Source organism: Mesocricetus auratus, unplaced genomic scaffold (assembly GCF_017639785.1).
Source record: "Mesocricetus auratus isolate SY011 unplaced genomic scaffold, BCM_Maur_2.0 Super-Scaffold_100676, whole genome shotgun sequence".
Classification (NCBI taxonomy): Eukaryota; Metazoa; Chordata; class Mammalia; order Rodentia; family Cricetidae; genus Mesocricetus; species Mesocricetus auratus.
This window is the reverse complement of record NW_024429266.1, coordinates 181,007,786-181,021,928: the sequence shown is the minus strand read 5'-3', so window position 1 is coordinate 181,021,928 and position 14,143 is coordinate 181,007,786. Positions and strand designations below refer to the sequence as shown.

General features: G+C 52.5%; 1 protein-coding gene across 1 annotated transcript in view; it reads left to right on the top strand.

The window, feature by feature from the left end:
- The window catches only part of Mical3 (microtubule associated monooxygenase, calponin and LIM domain containing 3), a 179,663-nt gene that overhangs the window by 147,181 nt on the left and 18,339 nt on the right, over positions 1–14,143 (top strand). Inside the window, 9 exon segments of the mRNA XM_040737544.1 lie at positions 1,322–1,432; positions 2,229–2,375; positions 2,875–2,957; positions 4,072–5,055; positions 5,057–5,182; positions 5,184–5,871; positions 6,270–6,364; positions 11,860–11,970; positions 12,091–12,184. Of these exon segments, the coding sequence (XP_040593478.1) occupies positions 1,322–1,432; positions 2,229–2,375; positions 2,875–2,957; positions 4,072–5,055; positions 5,057–5,182; positions 5,184–5,871; positions 6,270–6,364; positions 11,860–11,970; positions 12,091–12,184 (2,439 nt within the window).

The window sequence follows — 14,143 nt, the reverse complement described above, 5'->3', positions numbered from 1 at the left end:
TGTCAGCAAACAAGAGTGCCTTGTCACTGCCCACTCCCTGGATGGCTCTGGTGTCTCAGAAAGTGGGTGGTGAAGTTAGCTGTCCAGCAGCCACCGCTTACTAAACCCTGGGCTGTCTGCCGTTCTCCAGACTTGTTTGCCATAGTTCTCCAGTTTCAAGTTTTAAAACACTCATCTGGGCACACACCTTTAATCCTGGCACTCGGGAGGCAGAAGTAGGCAGATCTCTGAGTTCAAGACCAGCCTGGTCTACATAGCAAGTTCCAAGTCATTCAGAGGTACATAGTGAGACCCTGCCTTTAAAAAAAAAACAACTATTTTTAAATTCTTCATAGATTTGAACTATGGGCATCTTGTGAATAGTGTATTGAGTAAGTATACAAAAAATGTACAATGTAGGGAATTAAATTACAACTCACAGAGCTGCCTCCTCTAACGTCAAGAAATACCCCTTCTCCCTCCCTAAAGGGAGCCTCTTTCTCAAGTTTTGTCATCACCTGAGCTCGGTGCCCGTGCTGACTGGGGGCAGAGCCAGTAGGTTGACCTGGCCTCTCCCCAGTTCAGCTCAGCTTTGAGACAGTCGGGATGTGCTTTGATGCCTTACTCCAAGTAAACCAAAAGCATTGATTGCCCTCTGGCTGACAGCACTCCCAGGCAGAGCCTGCAGCTCTCCTGCTCTCCCGCGCTCCCTCTGTATTGAGGGACTAGGCCCAGGTGCTGTAAAGCTCTAGGACTGTCTGCCTCGGGGTGGATGAAGTGGATGAGTGCTTACTTTGTTTTGCAGCCCTAAAGAGCCATGCTTGAGTCTAGAAAGGGAACTTTAGATATCCCCTGACATCTACGTCTTTAACAAACTCCTCCAAGCCGTCTCAGGAACAACAGTTCTTCATGTGCTGACACAAACAACAGCAGAGCCCTCAGGCCTAGGTTTTGTCACCTAGAGGTAGCCACGAGGAACAGGGCCCTCTGGCTGCCTCAAAATGAGGAGTAACTACCTCATGGCACATGAAGTGGCCAGCACTGGACCTGTTATGTAAGTAATACAAGTACTGTTAACAGCTGCTGATGGCCACACCGCGTCCCTTGATTATGACTGACTTGAGGATCTCATAGCAGCAGCCTCTGGAGGAAAAGGTGTGGCCTCCAGGCCAGAAGCTGGTGAAATGGCCGTGGCACCCACGCTGCTTACAGAGCGCGCTCCGTGTCTGTCCGGGGGCCTGCCTTCTCCCCGTGGCCTATGCATCACTACCTGCTCTCGCCCTGCACAGTTACTTGTCTGTCTGTCATTTTCTTCCGGTCCGTGACTGTGTCTGCCTTACAGCCCCTCTGGATGAGAATGACCTAGAAGAGGACGCGGACTCGTTGCCAGCAGAGACTGAAGGAGAAGCTGCAGAGGATGGGGACCCTGGGGACACTGGTGCTGAACTGGATGGTATGGGGCCCAGCCTTCCCTCTGCACCTCTGTGACCTGCTGTGACACGTGGGGGACTCACAAAAGACACTTTACAGGAAATTTTTAGGGGGCACCTGGGGTGGGGGGCAAAAGGGAAGATGAGTCCACAGGTACCCCCTAAAGGTGGTGGTGATTGGTCGTGGTGGTGGTGGTTTGCCCTCTATCACAGCCTCTTGTGTCGTGGTCACTGTATTTTACAAGTAGACAGATGGATGGGGAGATGGCTCAGTGGGCACAGTCCCTGCTACATAGGCAGGACTGCCTGAGTTCAGCACCTAACACCCTTGTAAAGGCTGGGCATGGAGGAAGGTGGAGACAGGCCAACCTCAGGGGCTCCCTGGCCAACCAGTTAAGCTGAAAGGCAAGCTCCAGGGTCAGTGTGACCTTGTCTCAAAAAGGCGAGGTAAAGAGCAATGGGAAACACCCAGTATCAACAACCTCTGGCCTTCACACAGGTGAGGACAGACAGACAGACAGACAGACACACACACACACACACACACACACACACACACACACACACACACACACACACACACACACACCCCAAAAGCAAAAGCATCACAGGTTTCCGCACTCAGAAGGCAAGACGGATGCTTTGTGTCAGATTTGCCTCTTACTAAGAGGCTTGGTTTGGGGGGACTTCACACCTTGTTTAGACCTCATGCCACAGTGGGTCACCCCATTGAGCAAATCTCTAATGAAGCAGGACAGAGAAAGGGAACACTGCTCGGGCTCAGTGTGCAAAAATGTGTGTCTCGCCTGCGTCCCCCAGATCAGCACTGGTCTGATGACATCCCTTCGGACGCTGAGGTGGAACTTCGCCTGCAGTGCCAGGCCAAGGTGAAAGCTGAGCTGGAGCTGAGAGTGTCAGAAAATGAGGAGGAGGAGCCGCCTGGCACACCAAAGCAGGAGGAGAGAGGTAGGGGCAGGAGGAATGACTTCGAGAATGCCAGGGCCATGCTGGCAATACCAAGTGAGGCCTTCAGAACAGCACCTATGGTGCCTAGCCCTGGATGGCCAAGAGCCCCACCATCCCTGTCCTGGTCCTTGCCTGTCTGGGGCCACAGATCTCTGCAGACAGCCTCAGCCAGGGCCACCTTTTCTTGGGTTGTTGGGGAGCGTGAGAAGAATAAAGACACATCATAAAGCTGGAGGCCCAGATCATAGCCACCACACACGATGACCAGAGTGCCAGCTACGGGAGCATGCAGGGTGCAGGCAGTGCCTCCTTGAGTCCCTTCAGTTGATTTTTTTATAACAGCCTGAGGGCAGACTATCTGAGGCCCTGCTGTCCTGCCTCAGCTAGAGGCTGGCTATGGTGTGAGACCCTCCATGGACCTGGCTGCTCCCTACTCCTGGTGTATGTAGAGTAGAAGGGACTTAATTCCTATTACAAACTCCATGTCTCTCCTTTTCAGGTCCTTCCCAAGCCGCCAGCCCCAGCCAGTCACCTCAGAAACAAGCTGTTCTGTTGTCCCCAGCCCACAGCCCTGTGGCAGAGGTAAGTAGGGCTGGGGACAGGGCGGGCGGTCCATGGGACCTTGAAGAGACATGACCCCGTCTTAGAACCCATAGTGTAAGCTCCATAAAGAGAAATGAAGCAGCCCTGTATCCACCCCATTTTGTGAATGTGAAGAATTTTGTATCTTGTGCTAGGTAACACAGTTGACGAGGTGTAGGCTTCAGGTGCTACCCTCAGTGGCTGGGTGAGGTTTTTTTGTTTTTTGTTTTTGGTTTTTCGAGACAGGGTTTCTCTGTATTATTTTGGAGGCTGTCCTGGAACTCGCTCTGTAGACCAGGCTGGCCTTGAACTCACAGAGATCCATCTGCCTCTGCCTCCCAAGTGCTGGGATTAAAGGTGTGTGGTACCAACGCCCGGCCACAAGTTTATTTTTAAGTTGATGGAATGATATTTAAGTATCTATAGGTTTATAACAGGTATGTGAAAATAAATGTGTAACTATTTAAATGAAAAACATGCCTCTAGATTGCTAGAATCACTTCAGAGAATGAATGTGAGTGTGTCATACTAATGTCTGAGGTTCTTAGTCTGGGAAGTACAACTGGTAGGGAAAACCAGGAAGGAATCAAAGCCAGGCCTTGGTCTCTGGGGCTCCAGGCAACAAGGCACAGTCCAGTAATTAACCTGAGATGTGAGAAGCCCTGGGGTGGGTAGTATAAGTGTCTGTGTGCATCTCCACAGTTCCTCGGAGAGACAGTGGCTGGAGAGGGTGTGTGTGCATCTCCACGGTTCCTCAGAGGGACAGAGTGACAAGAGGGTGTGTGTACATCTCCACGGTTCCTCAGAGGGACAGAGTGGCTGGAGAGGACCGTGCTAAGTAATGACTTTAAGTCTTCCCATACATTACCCCATGTTATCCCTTGGGGGCCCCAGAGCTCTAGTTACTGTGGGTTGTGATGAAAGCCTAAATCATTGGTGCCCTTGGTGGACCAGGAACCAAGGATGTGTGTGTGAAAATGAGGACGGACCTCCTGCAGCTCTGGGAATACTAGCCAGAAGGATGGAGAGGATTCTACTTCAGTCAGTGTAGGCCCCTGAGCTAAAGCTCCCTGAGGGAAGGCACTGACTACACTGTTCTCTTCTCGCTGTGTAGGAGGCCCTGGCCCCACTTGCCTCTGTCACCACCAAGGCAAAGTCCCCCGAGGAGCCCCTCTTCCCTGCACCTCTGCTCCCCAGAGAAAAGCCCAAAGCTGAAGTCCCCACAGATCAGAAACCTGTGCACTCGCCCATCCGATCACAGCCTATGGCCCTGCCAGAAGCCAGGACACCTACCTCACCTACCAGCTTACATCCAGAGTCTCTGGTGGCCCCTCCCACACCTCCCTCCACCCAGCTGCCCATCTGTTCCCAACCTCAGCCTTCCTCAGATGCTGCCATACCGTCACCCACCGAGTCCCCCATACGCTTCCAGCCAGTTCCAGCCAAAACATCCACACCCCTGACCCCGCTCCCTGTGAAGAGCCAAGGAGACCCCAAAGACAGACTAAGTGGCCCTCTGGCTGTGGAGGAGGCTCTGAAGCGGAGTGATCTGGTGGAGGAGTTTTGGATGAAGAGCGCTGAGATCCGCCGTAGCCTGGGCCTCACCCCTGTGGACCGGAACAAGGGGTCAGAGCCCAGCCTCCCCTCATCTGCCTTCAAGCCAATATCCCTAAAGTCCTACTCAGTTGACAAGTCCCCTCAGGAAGAAGGCCTCTGCCTTCTAAAACCTCCACCTGTTCCTAAAAGGTTGGGTCTGCCAAAGTCAGCTGGTGACCAGCCCCCACTGCTTACCCCAAAGTCGCCCTCTGACAGGGAACTGAGGAGCAACCAGGAGGAGCGTAGGGACCTCTCCAGCAGCTCAGGCCTGGGCCTCCATGGCAGCTCCTCCAACATGAAGACCTTGGGCAGCCAGAGCTTCAACACCTCCGACTCCACCATGCTCACTCCACCTTCCAGCCCTCCCCCACCCCCACCTCCCAATGAGGAGCCTGCAACCCTGCGGAGGAAGCCCCATCAAACTTTGGAGCACAGCAAAGCCTCCGCTGTCCCACCTCCCCCTCCTACCACATTCACGCGGCCCCCACGGGAGCCAGCCCAGCCCCCCCAGGGAGGAGGTTCGGAAGTCCTTCGTGGAGAGTGTGGATGAGATCCCCTTTGCTGATGATGTGGAGGACACGTATGATGACAAGACTGAGGACTCGAGTCTGCAGGAGAAGTTCTTCACACCCCCCCTCCTGCTGGTCCAGGTCAGAGAAGCTCCTGGCTAAGGAGAATGGGCGCCTCCCTCCCCTGGATCGCGACGTGCAACCACAGAAAAGAGGGCTGCCTCTGGTCTCTGCAGAAGCCAAGGAGCTGGCTGAGGAGCGCATGCGAGCCCGGGAGAAGTCTGTGAAGAGTCAGGCACTTCGAGATGCCATGGCCAAACAGCTGAGCAGGATGCAGGCCATGGAGATGGCCTCCTCCAGGTCCCGCCCAGCATCATCCCAGGGCAAGGAACTAGGGCCTGAGTCCACCAAGCGCACAGTCCTCCGAGGCTCCCAGGAGCCCACTCTGAAGCATGAAGCTACTAGCGAGGAGATCCTCTCCCCTCCCTCAGACTCAGGAGGCCCTGATGGCTCTGTCACCTCATCTGAGGGCTCCAGCGGGAAGAGCAAAAAGAGGTCGTCCCTCTTCTCCCCCCGCAGGAACAAGAAAGAGAAGAAATCCAAAGGGGAAGGCCGAATCCCAGAGAAAACCAGCCTGGGCCTCCCAGAGGAGGTAGCTGCTAAGCCCAAGTCCCTGTGGAAGTCCGTCTTCTCTGGATACAAGAAGGACAAAAAGAAAAAGAGTGACGAGAAGTCCTGCTCCAGCACCCCGTCCAGTGGTGCCACAGTGGATTCAGGCCAGCGCAGGGCATCTCCGATCGTGAGAACAGGTACGCACTGCCAAGGGATGCTCGCAGACCCAGTGTGGGAAGTACCTCCCCAGTCATTCACAAAAGATACACTCCCCTGTGCTGCTCCTGCAAGGAGCCGTTCCCCCCTCAGCCTAGTCCACTGCATGAAATGTTACTGCCAACTTGAAACTGGGTAAGATAGATTCTTGTTGGTACCCTTCCTCGGGTCACATGACCCCACACATGGGCCTGATTTTGCATGGAGCAGAGTCTTACCAAGGGGTTCTAAACAGGTATCTAAAATGCCATCTGTTTGGTGTTGTCCCATCACCTTTGGAGAAGAATCTTTTAGAGACCCACCTGTGGCTGACTTCCTTGCAGCATGATTTCATGGGGTGCTGACTGCTGTCTTGACTAGGTCTCTTTTCACCCTACAGAGCTGCAGCTCCGGCGCCAGCTGAGTTTCTCAGAGGACTCAGACCTGTCCAGCGATGACATCCTTGAAAGGTCTTCCCAGAAGTCCAAGCGAGAGGTGGGTAGACCCAGTTGCTGAAGAGGTTCAGAGAGCTGGTGACAAAGCATCCATAAATGGTAGAGAAGCAGACCGTGAAAGCTAAAGCTGGGGTGCAGAGCCAATGCCTGTTCTGATCTCCTAGTAGACAGACATTGGAGTGCTGTGCCAGCCCTCAGCCAACAGCCAACGCCACAGAGTGGTCTCTCAGTCTGAAGAAGCCAGGGTACTCTGTTGGTTATCAGTCTGGCATTACACCGTGAACAGTGTCTGCCAGGGCCAAATAATGGAAGAAGATCTGAGGTATTGCTTGGGGTCATTCAAGTAATGACTGGACACCAGGCATGAATGGGAGGTAGACCAGATAGCTCCCTCAGGAATCCCTCAGGAATAGGCCTAGCTAAGCTCACTACCTGGTGCATTTAAATAGAGGACTTTCTCTGTTTTAGGAATTGACCCTGAAGCAGCACTAATTGAAAGTCTTGGTACTGGGGCATCCACTGGGGCATGGGCACCTACCTGTGACCACCCCCTCGTGTGCCTTTTTGACATGAGTCCTCAAGGCCTGGACTTAAACAGCCTTGAGCTATAGAGCAGCCAGAACAGGCTGAGGTAGCGCTGCACCCCACATGTCACTGTTCATTGAGATGGTATCTTCCTGTTACAGGTCCATCCTCCAGCCTGTCTCAGTTCCTCTTTTAGGGATTCAGCAGACTAGAAAAAGTCAGTTTATTCTTATCTCGTTCTCGGTTCATCTGCATTTTCATCGTCTCATTCTATATTATCTCACTGGCCATGATGATAGCTCTTTCTCTACTATTTAGTTACCAAGAAGCACAGACCTCTCTTCCTTCTCCATCTCCTGCAGTCAGGCCTCATTTCTTGCACCAGGAATCTGAATGTAGGACTGGAGGCTATGTGTTCTCCACAGGGGTTCAGTCCAATGTGTTGCTCCTGGGTATGCCCGCTGAGGTCGTCCAGGCAGTAGCACTGGGACTGAACCAAAGACAGTGTGTGGATGTGCACATGAGTTTCAAAACTCATCCCAACACTGGGAGCAGGTGCTGTATTGGGAGTCCTGAAGGAGCCTGGGCAGAAGAGAATGTGGTCCAAAGTCCCCCTTGCCTCCATGGTGAGTGTGCTCATGTTAAGACAGTTCGTGTCACATCGGTCAGATCTTCCGTCTGTGGTTGCCACTGTAGTCAGGTCACGCCGCTTCTCCACAAGGTAATGAAACATCTTGCCACAGTGGGGAGTGTCAGATGTCCCCACTGACTATGCTAAACCCATCATCTTGATGTAGGCACCCAATGACCACAAGTATAAAGAGCCCAGGAACTCATTTCCATAGTCATGTGAACAGTGACAGGTGCCACTCAGATTCCTAGAACTGTAAGGCCTTGGATACCTTATTACCAGGTGCACTCCATAGAGACGAGATGATTCTCTGGTGGTCACATGGGGAATGCTGATGGCAAGCCGGGCCTGGGCAGGGGCAAGCATGGCTCTTAGGATGACATTGCATCTCACTGAGTGAGGGCAGGGCACAGTATCTACTGGGTATGGCGATTTCATGCAGCCCTAAGACTCGGGAATCCGAGGCAGAATTCCACAAATTCAGGGCCACTCTGGGCTACCTAGTGAGTTCTGGGCCACCCAGAGATACATAGAAAGATCCTGTCTAATAAACAAAGGTGTGGGTAGGGGAAGCACAGAACCTACGGTAGGGAAGAAACCAGAGCAAAACAACCACGAAACTGTAAAGGAAACTTTGGAACTACTGATGACATTTGATGGTGAATGGCAAGTGTAATACGTATTTTTAAAAAATGCCACCGGGCGGTGGTGGCGCACGCCTTTAATCCCAGCACTCGGGAGGCAGAGGCAGGCGTATCTCTGTGAGTTCGAGGCCGGGCTGGACCAATAGCCTCCAAAACAATACAGAGAAACCCTGTCTCGTAAAAACCAAAAAAAAAAAAAAAAATGCCATCCATCATCAAATTGATATCAGGTTCCTAGCAGGTGGTACCACAGAAATTATTGCTGAAGCTTCTAGAGACTGGGTCTCTGATGTCAAAAAACCGGCTGTGTAAAGATCACAGCCCGACGCATGCTGGGAGTCGAAGTGAAGAGTGTTCTAACATCACTGACTTCCTCCTTCAGTATTTCTGGGTCTTAAAATTTTCACAATTAAAAGTATCAGGATCAGTGGGACCAAGAGTGAAATTAGGCTTTTGCTTGCCCAGAAAAGGAAGCCTCCAGCCGCAGTGTAGCATAGGTGGAAGCCAGTCCTCTTCCTGTCTCTCAGACCCAGGCCCTGAGTCAGCACTTGAGAAACAAGTGCCTTGGTTTGGTTTCCATAGTGATGCACAAACACATAAAACCAAAATCTTGTTTTCACTAAATGTCTATTATACAAAAATTAATTATTCATGGTTGGTCTGTTTGTATTTGCATGTGTGTAGGCGCATGTGTGAGCGTGTGTGAAAAGCCAGAGAATAACCTTGGGTGTCACCCCTCCGGTGCCTGTCTACCTTTTATGTGTGCATATATGACAGAGCTCACCATTTAGACTAGACTGGCTATCTGTACAGCAAATCCTGAGAGATGGGACCCACCTGCCTCCAGCTCCCTGGCTTTGGGATAACAAGCACACCCCACCAAGCCAGGCTCTTTATGTAGGATTTATGGCTCAAACCCTACCCAAGGCCTTCATGCTTGTAAAACAAGTATATTCCTAACAGATTTATCTCCCCAGTCCAAGCCAGGTTTTCTAGCCACCTAAAGCCCTGACAACAAATGATAACTCTAGCTAGCCTCTTTCCTTTGCTTCCCTTTGACTCTTAAGTGCAGCCTGCCCAGCTGCTTCTCCATCACTGAGGCCCACCAGGGCCTGCCCAGCACTCTTCCAGTCCTATCCTGCTTTGTACCCCTGCAGCAACCAGCTAGCCATGCTCCCAGCCCCACTCTCCCCGGTTTACCCAAGTGTGTCATGATTCCCCTCCCTGTTACCGCCACTGCCAAGTTGGTACCAGTCCCAGCGGCGGGTGAATTAATAAAGATGCTGCTGTGTCTCCTTGTATTGGCAGCAGCCACAGACAGATACAGGTGTCAGCGCCACTCTTGAAGTGTGTCTGTGTAGGCCACTGGGGACCCCATCTGTACTTTTCCCTTTTAAACCACCCCGTTCTGCATGAGGACTTCATCACAATCTGCCCCGTGGGGGAGAGGCTGCCTATACGCAGAGCTGAAAGCAGCAAATCTGTTCCCCAGCAAGTCTGTGGGTCCTCCACTGCGCCACCCTCCGCATCCCTCCGTCCTGCATACCACCAAATTCCGATTGCCTCCACGCCTGGGTCCACAGGGCCCCTTTAGGTACTTCATATGACCCATGAGAGAGCACAGAAGCAAAGGAAACTGGCTATGGCTTAGCGCGGTTGTGATCAGCGTATGAAGTGGAAAGGTTTCCATGGCTGCCTGAACGCTGGTGCTTTCCGGGTCACAGTCACGGTGACTTATGCCACTTTGGTCCCCTTCACTGGGTATAATTCTGAAATAGCAAGTTTTCCCAGTCCCAGGACAGCTGGATACCACACTGAACCCATGTGGCCCTGTCAAGAATACTGTCTGACTCTAGAAGCTGTCAAGAGAGTCTGTAAGGGTCAGTGCCCGTTTCCTGCCTCCAGCTTCATTCTCTGCTAAGTACTCCATGGCAGGGACACAAGGGAAGGAAGGGGTGGCTATGAGTGAAAAGGATCAAGTGACCACACATTTCAACAAACTGGTCAACAAGGGGCAGACAAAGGATTCAGGGTATGTTGTTTTGTGAATAGGAAAGTGAACCCCAGCTTTATTTAACAGTGGAGATCAATGAAACTCAGCTGGTAGTGTCTGTACCCCAGGTTCCTTCTTGTTCAGTCTTGTGTGACATTGTGAGAAATGATCATGTGATTAAGTCTTGTGTTTGTTTTAAACCTCTAACTGATTTTGTTCCATTTCTGTATTCTATTTTCATTTTTTTAATCATCATTATCATTCCTGTTCTGTTTTGTTTTCTGTTGCCATCCCCTTAAAAGTCGATTTATGTACCACACGCCTTGGCATTCAGGAGAGCCTATTCATCAAAGGTAGTGTCTCATCCCCGCTGGCTGGTCCTCATTGCATGCCTGTCTGTGATTAACCACTTGGACAGCCCTGCTGGGTCCTGCAGCCACGTCCTCACTAACTGTCATACGTGCATGCAGCTGTCACAGTCAAACCTTCGTTAGTTGTGTCACAGAAGGAGGAGGAGACAGTCGCTCTTCCCTTGGCTGGAGTGCATGTCATCATGGGTCGGGGCAGAGCTGCCCCTGTGGGTCCGGGTAACCCAGCAAGGGGTGGTCATCACCTGCTCTGAACCGTTAGGGCACTGGGATGCTGGGATGATCCGTAGACCGCCTTCTGCCTGTGCGCCTGACCTACTGCTGTCATGTGAGCTCCTTGAGGAGAGGCGGTAAATGTGGGCCCAGGTTAAATGTAGACGTCTCCTTCACGGTCAAAAATCTCGGGTGTTTTGAAGGAAATAAGGAGGGTCTCACAAAAGAGGACAGCCCCCCACTCATGCTTCTCAGTGGCTGCCCAGCATCTGTCCCATCACTGAGTGCTTCGGAGTGTGGTAGCCCACATGTACAGGTGTCTGGGACAGCCATCCGTGTCTGTATGGGACTTGCCCAGTTGCCTCCTCCAAGCTCACCACCCCAACTACCCTGCCAGGTCATTTCAACCCTCGCTCTCCATGACAACGGTTGCCTCTGTACCCAAGTAGTCACCGACACTGTTCCTTTTTCAGCCTGCGGCACTGTGGAGTCACTGAGATTTAAAATGGAGGCATCCGTGTCTTCTCTCCTTCAGATGTTAGCTACTAAAACCCTTATGACCCCCCTCACCTGGAGAAAGTAATCCCAAACAAGGTGGTGGGAGATGCCCTCACTTTCCAAACCTCTTCTTTTTCCTGTATGCCTCAGAAATAGGAGGCCTAGGGAAACATTTTACTGTATTTTTGTTTTTATTTTTTAATCACAATGCCTTTAATAAAAACCACACACATGCTAGGTGGTAGTAGCACAGGCCTATGGTCCCAACACTGGAGGCAGAGACGGGCGTTTCTTTGTGAGTTCGAGGCCACCCTGGTCTACAGAGTGAGTTCTAGGACACCAGGTCTACACAGAGAAACCCTGTGTTGAAAAGAAACTTAAATAAAAACAAACAAAAACCACAAACACGTTTATGTGGCAATTACAACCTTAGTTCCAAAGGCGTGTGTCTGTCTGAGGGTCACTCTCCTAACACTCATTCCCATTAGGCCTCTTGTGCCCGCCACAGAGGTGAAGTGTCTCACATTGAGGTCTCTGGCATAGCCTCAGCATAGACGTCAGCTCCCACGTGGGCACGATCCTCCTCATACCCTCGCCAACTCCCGCCCGAGCAGCCCCCACCTGCATGCAGCTGGCTTAGGAGCTCTCTCTTGCCCTCTCTAGCCCAGAACCTACACAGAAGAGGAGCTGAGCGCCAAACTGACTCGGAGAGTGCAGAAGGCAGCGCGGAGACAGGCCAAGCAGGAGGAGCTGAAGCGGCTACACCGAGCCCAGGTACACGCTGGCAGCCGCGTGCAGGGGAAAGGGAAGCACAGCATCCCGTGCCCCAGAGGGCCTCACCCACAGCAAGGCCAGAGTAAGAGACATCTGGAAGCTTACACTGTTTCTCCACAGATCATCCAGCGCCAACTGGAGCAAGTGGAGGAGAAGCAGAGGCAGCTGGAGGAGAGGGGCGTCGCGGTGGAGAAGGCTCTGCGAGGCGAAGCAGGTACTGTCTGGCCGCCTCTGTGAGGGGCTCGTTCTCAGAGAGAGAGAGCCTGCCTTCTCCCTAGGTGAGTCAGTTGGGCGTCACCTCTTCTGGAATCCAGCACCTTCTCTGTCAGGGTTTTCTGAGTTGTTGGCGTCATCAAGGTCCCGTGCTTACCTATGGTCAGGCAGCCCAGACACCCAGGCCTGCTCCCCAGCCTGTTCCTCAGCTTGCTCTTGCCATGCAGAGCAGAATCCCAGGCCCTGTCACCTGTTCGTGGCAAGCCCTGGGCTTCCTCTTCCTCTTCCTCTCCCTACTCCTCTTCCCTACCATTTTCTCTCAAAGAAAATACCAGGGAATGAGGGAGATTGTCCCACAAGGAACCATCACAGAACTGCACTGAACAGGCCTTAGCCTGCTTTCCCGAATGTTCCTCCTGTCCTCGATTCCCTGGGCTCCCTCCAGCCCAAGTTACACAGCCTCAGAGCCTGCATCCTCTCCCATGTGGGGCTTCTGGCTACCCTTGATTTCCCTGGCTGAGCCAGGCTCGTGTCCATCAAAGGCCGGTCACTGGGAGCAGTGTCTGAGAGGCTCGGGCTTGTGAAAAGCTCTTGTGGCAATAGGCATAGGCATGGGAAACTATTACAAGGGCCGCGTGGCTGGAGCCTGGTAGGCTTGGCACAGGTGGGTACAGAGAAGATGAGGTGTCTGAGCTGTCTCTGGGTCCAAGGTCAGCCCAGCTTCAGGCATGGAATGATTGGCCTCTGCTTCCTTAAGATCCAGTCCCTGGATGGGGACCCTCGTATCTCTGCATGTGGCCACTGGCCTAGGGGTTCAGCATTCATGCTGTGAGACCTCAAAGAAGGAAGGCCAGGGCCTCTTGTTCCTTCCAGGCCCAGGAGAGTGAGCTGGGACGCCTCCTGGGCAGACAAGCTGAAGAACTAGTGGTCAGACAGGGCCAGCCATCGCCTCAAGGGTTTTCTGAACACTGGCCAGGGGTCTAGCCTTGAGGTGAGGGCCTGGTGTCAAGGATCCAATTTTGCAACTGGGGTTCCCAGTAGAGGAGTCAGGGCAGGCACAGAAGCAAGCCTTCCTTCAGATGACCCTCAGGTAAAGACACGTGTCAGCTCGGTGATGACTCTCAGCTGAAGATGTGTTCGAGAGAGAAGGGTTTGTGCTTCGCCTGATGCTGGCCCCGATGCCTGGAGCCCGTGCTACTAAAGGGGGTCCAGAAGCTTGGGTCCCTTGTACCCAGCAAGAAGACTGGGAAGCACTGGTACGAGCATCACCGGACCCCACGCCAAGCTGTGAAGATGGAATTCACCCACACGCTCTCTTGGCTTCCCAATGAGCCTGTGCCCCGTGCTGCCTGCAGGCCTCCCCCTCCCCACTTCCTCTGACTGATCTCAGTTAGCCCTCCCTCTGGAGATCCTGGGCCACAGAGCCGTAAAGGCCTTTCCCCTCCACTACTCTCTGTGCACAAAATGTCAGAAGGGAACATGCAGCGTGCCTCTCACCTCTCTCCAGGTTACCTCAGCTAAGGGACAGCTATGTCCCACAGCAGTAGCTAGCATTACTGTCTAAGTATATGAGCTCGTGTTCATAGAGTTTCCTAAAAGCACTCTGTCTCTCCCCGCTCACAAGTTTCAGAGGCTCAAGGAGATAGCCGTTTCGGTTGATGATTTCTGCAAAGTGCTTAAGCTTCCATGAAACTTTCTATACTTCACCACTTCTGTAAAAGGCATGCCACTCCAGTTGCTACCAGTAAGTCAGAAAATGATACCATTGTGAACTGGTGGCTCAGAATGTTAGATCATATACCACTCTTACAGAAGACTGAAGTTTGGTTCCTAGCACCCACATCAGGCAGCTTAAAACAATCTGTAACTCCAGCTGCAGGGGAACTGTCTCCCTTTTCTGGACTCCACAGACATCAGTCTTCACACACACACACACACACACACACACACACACACACAC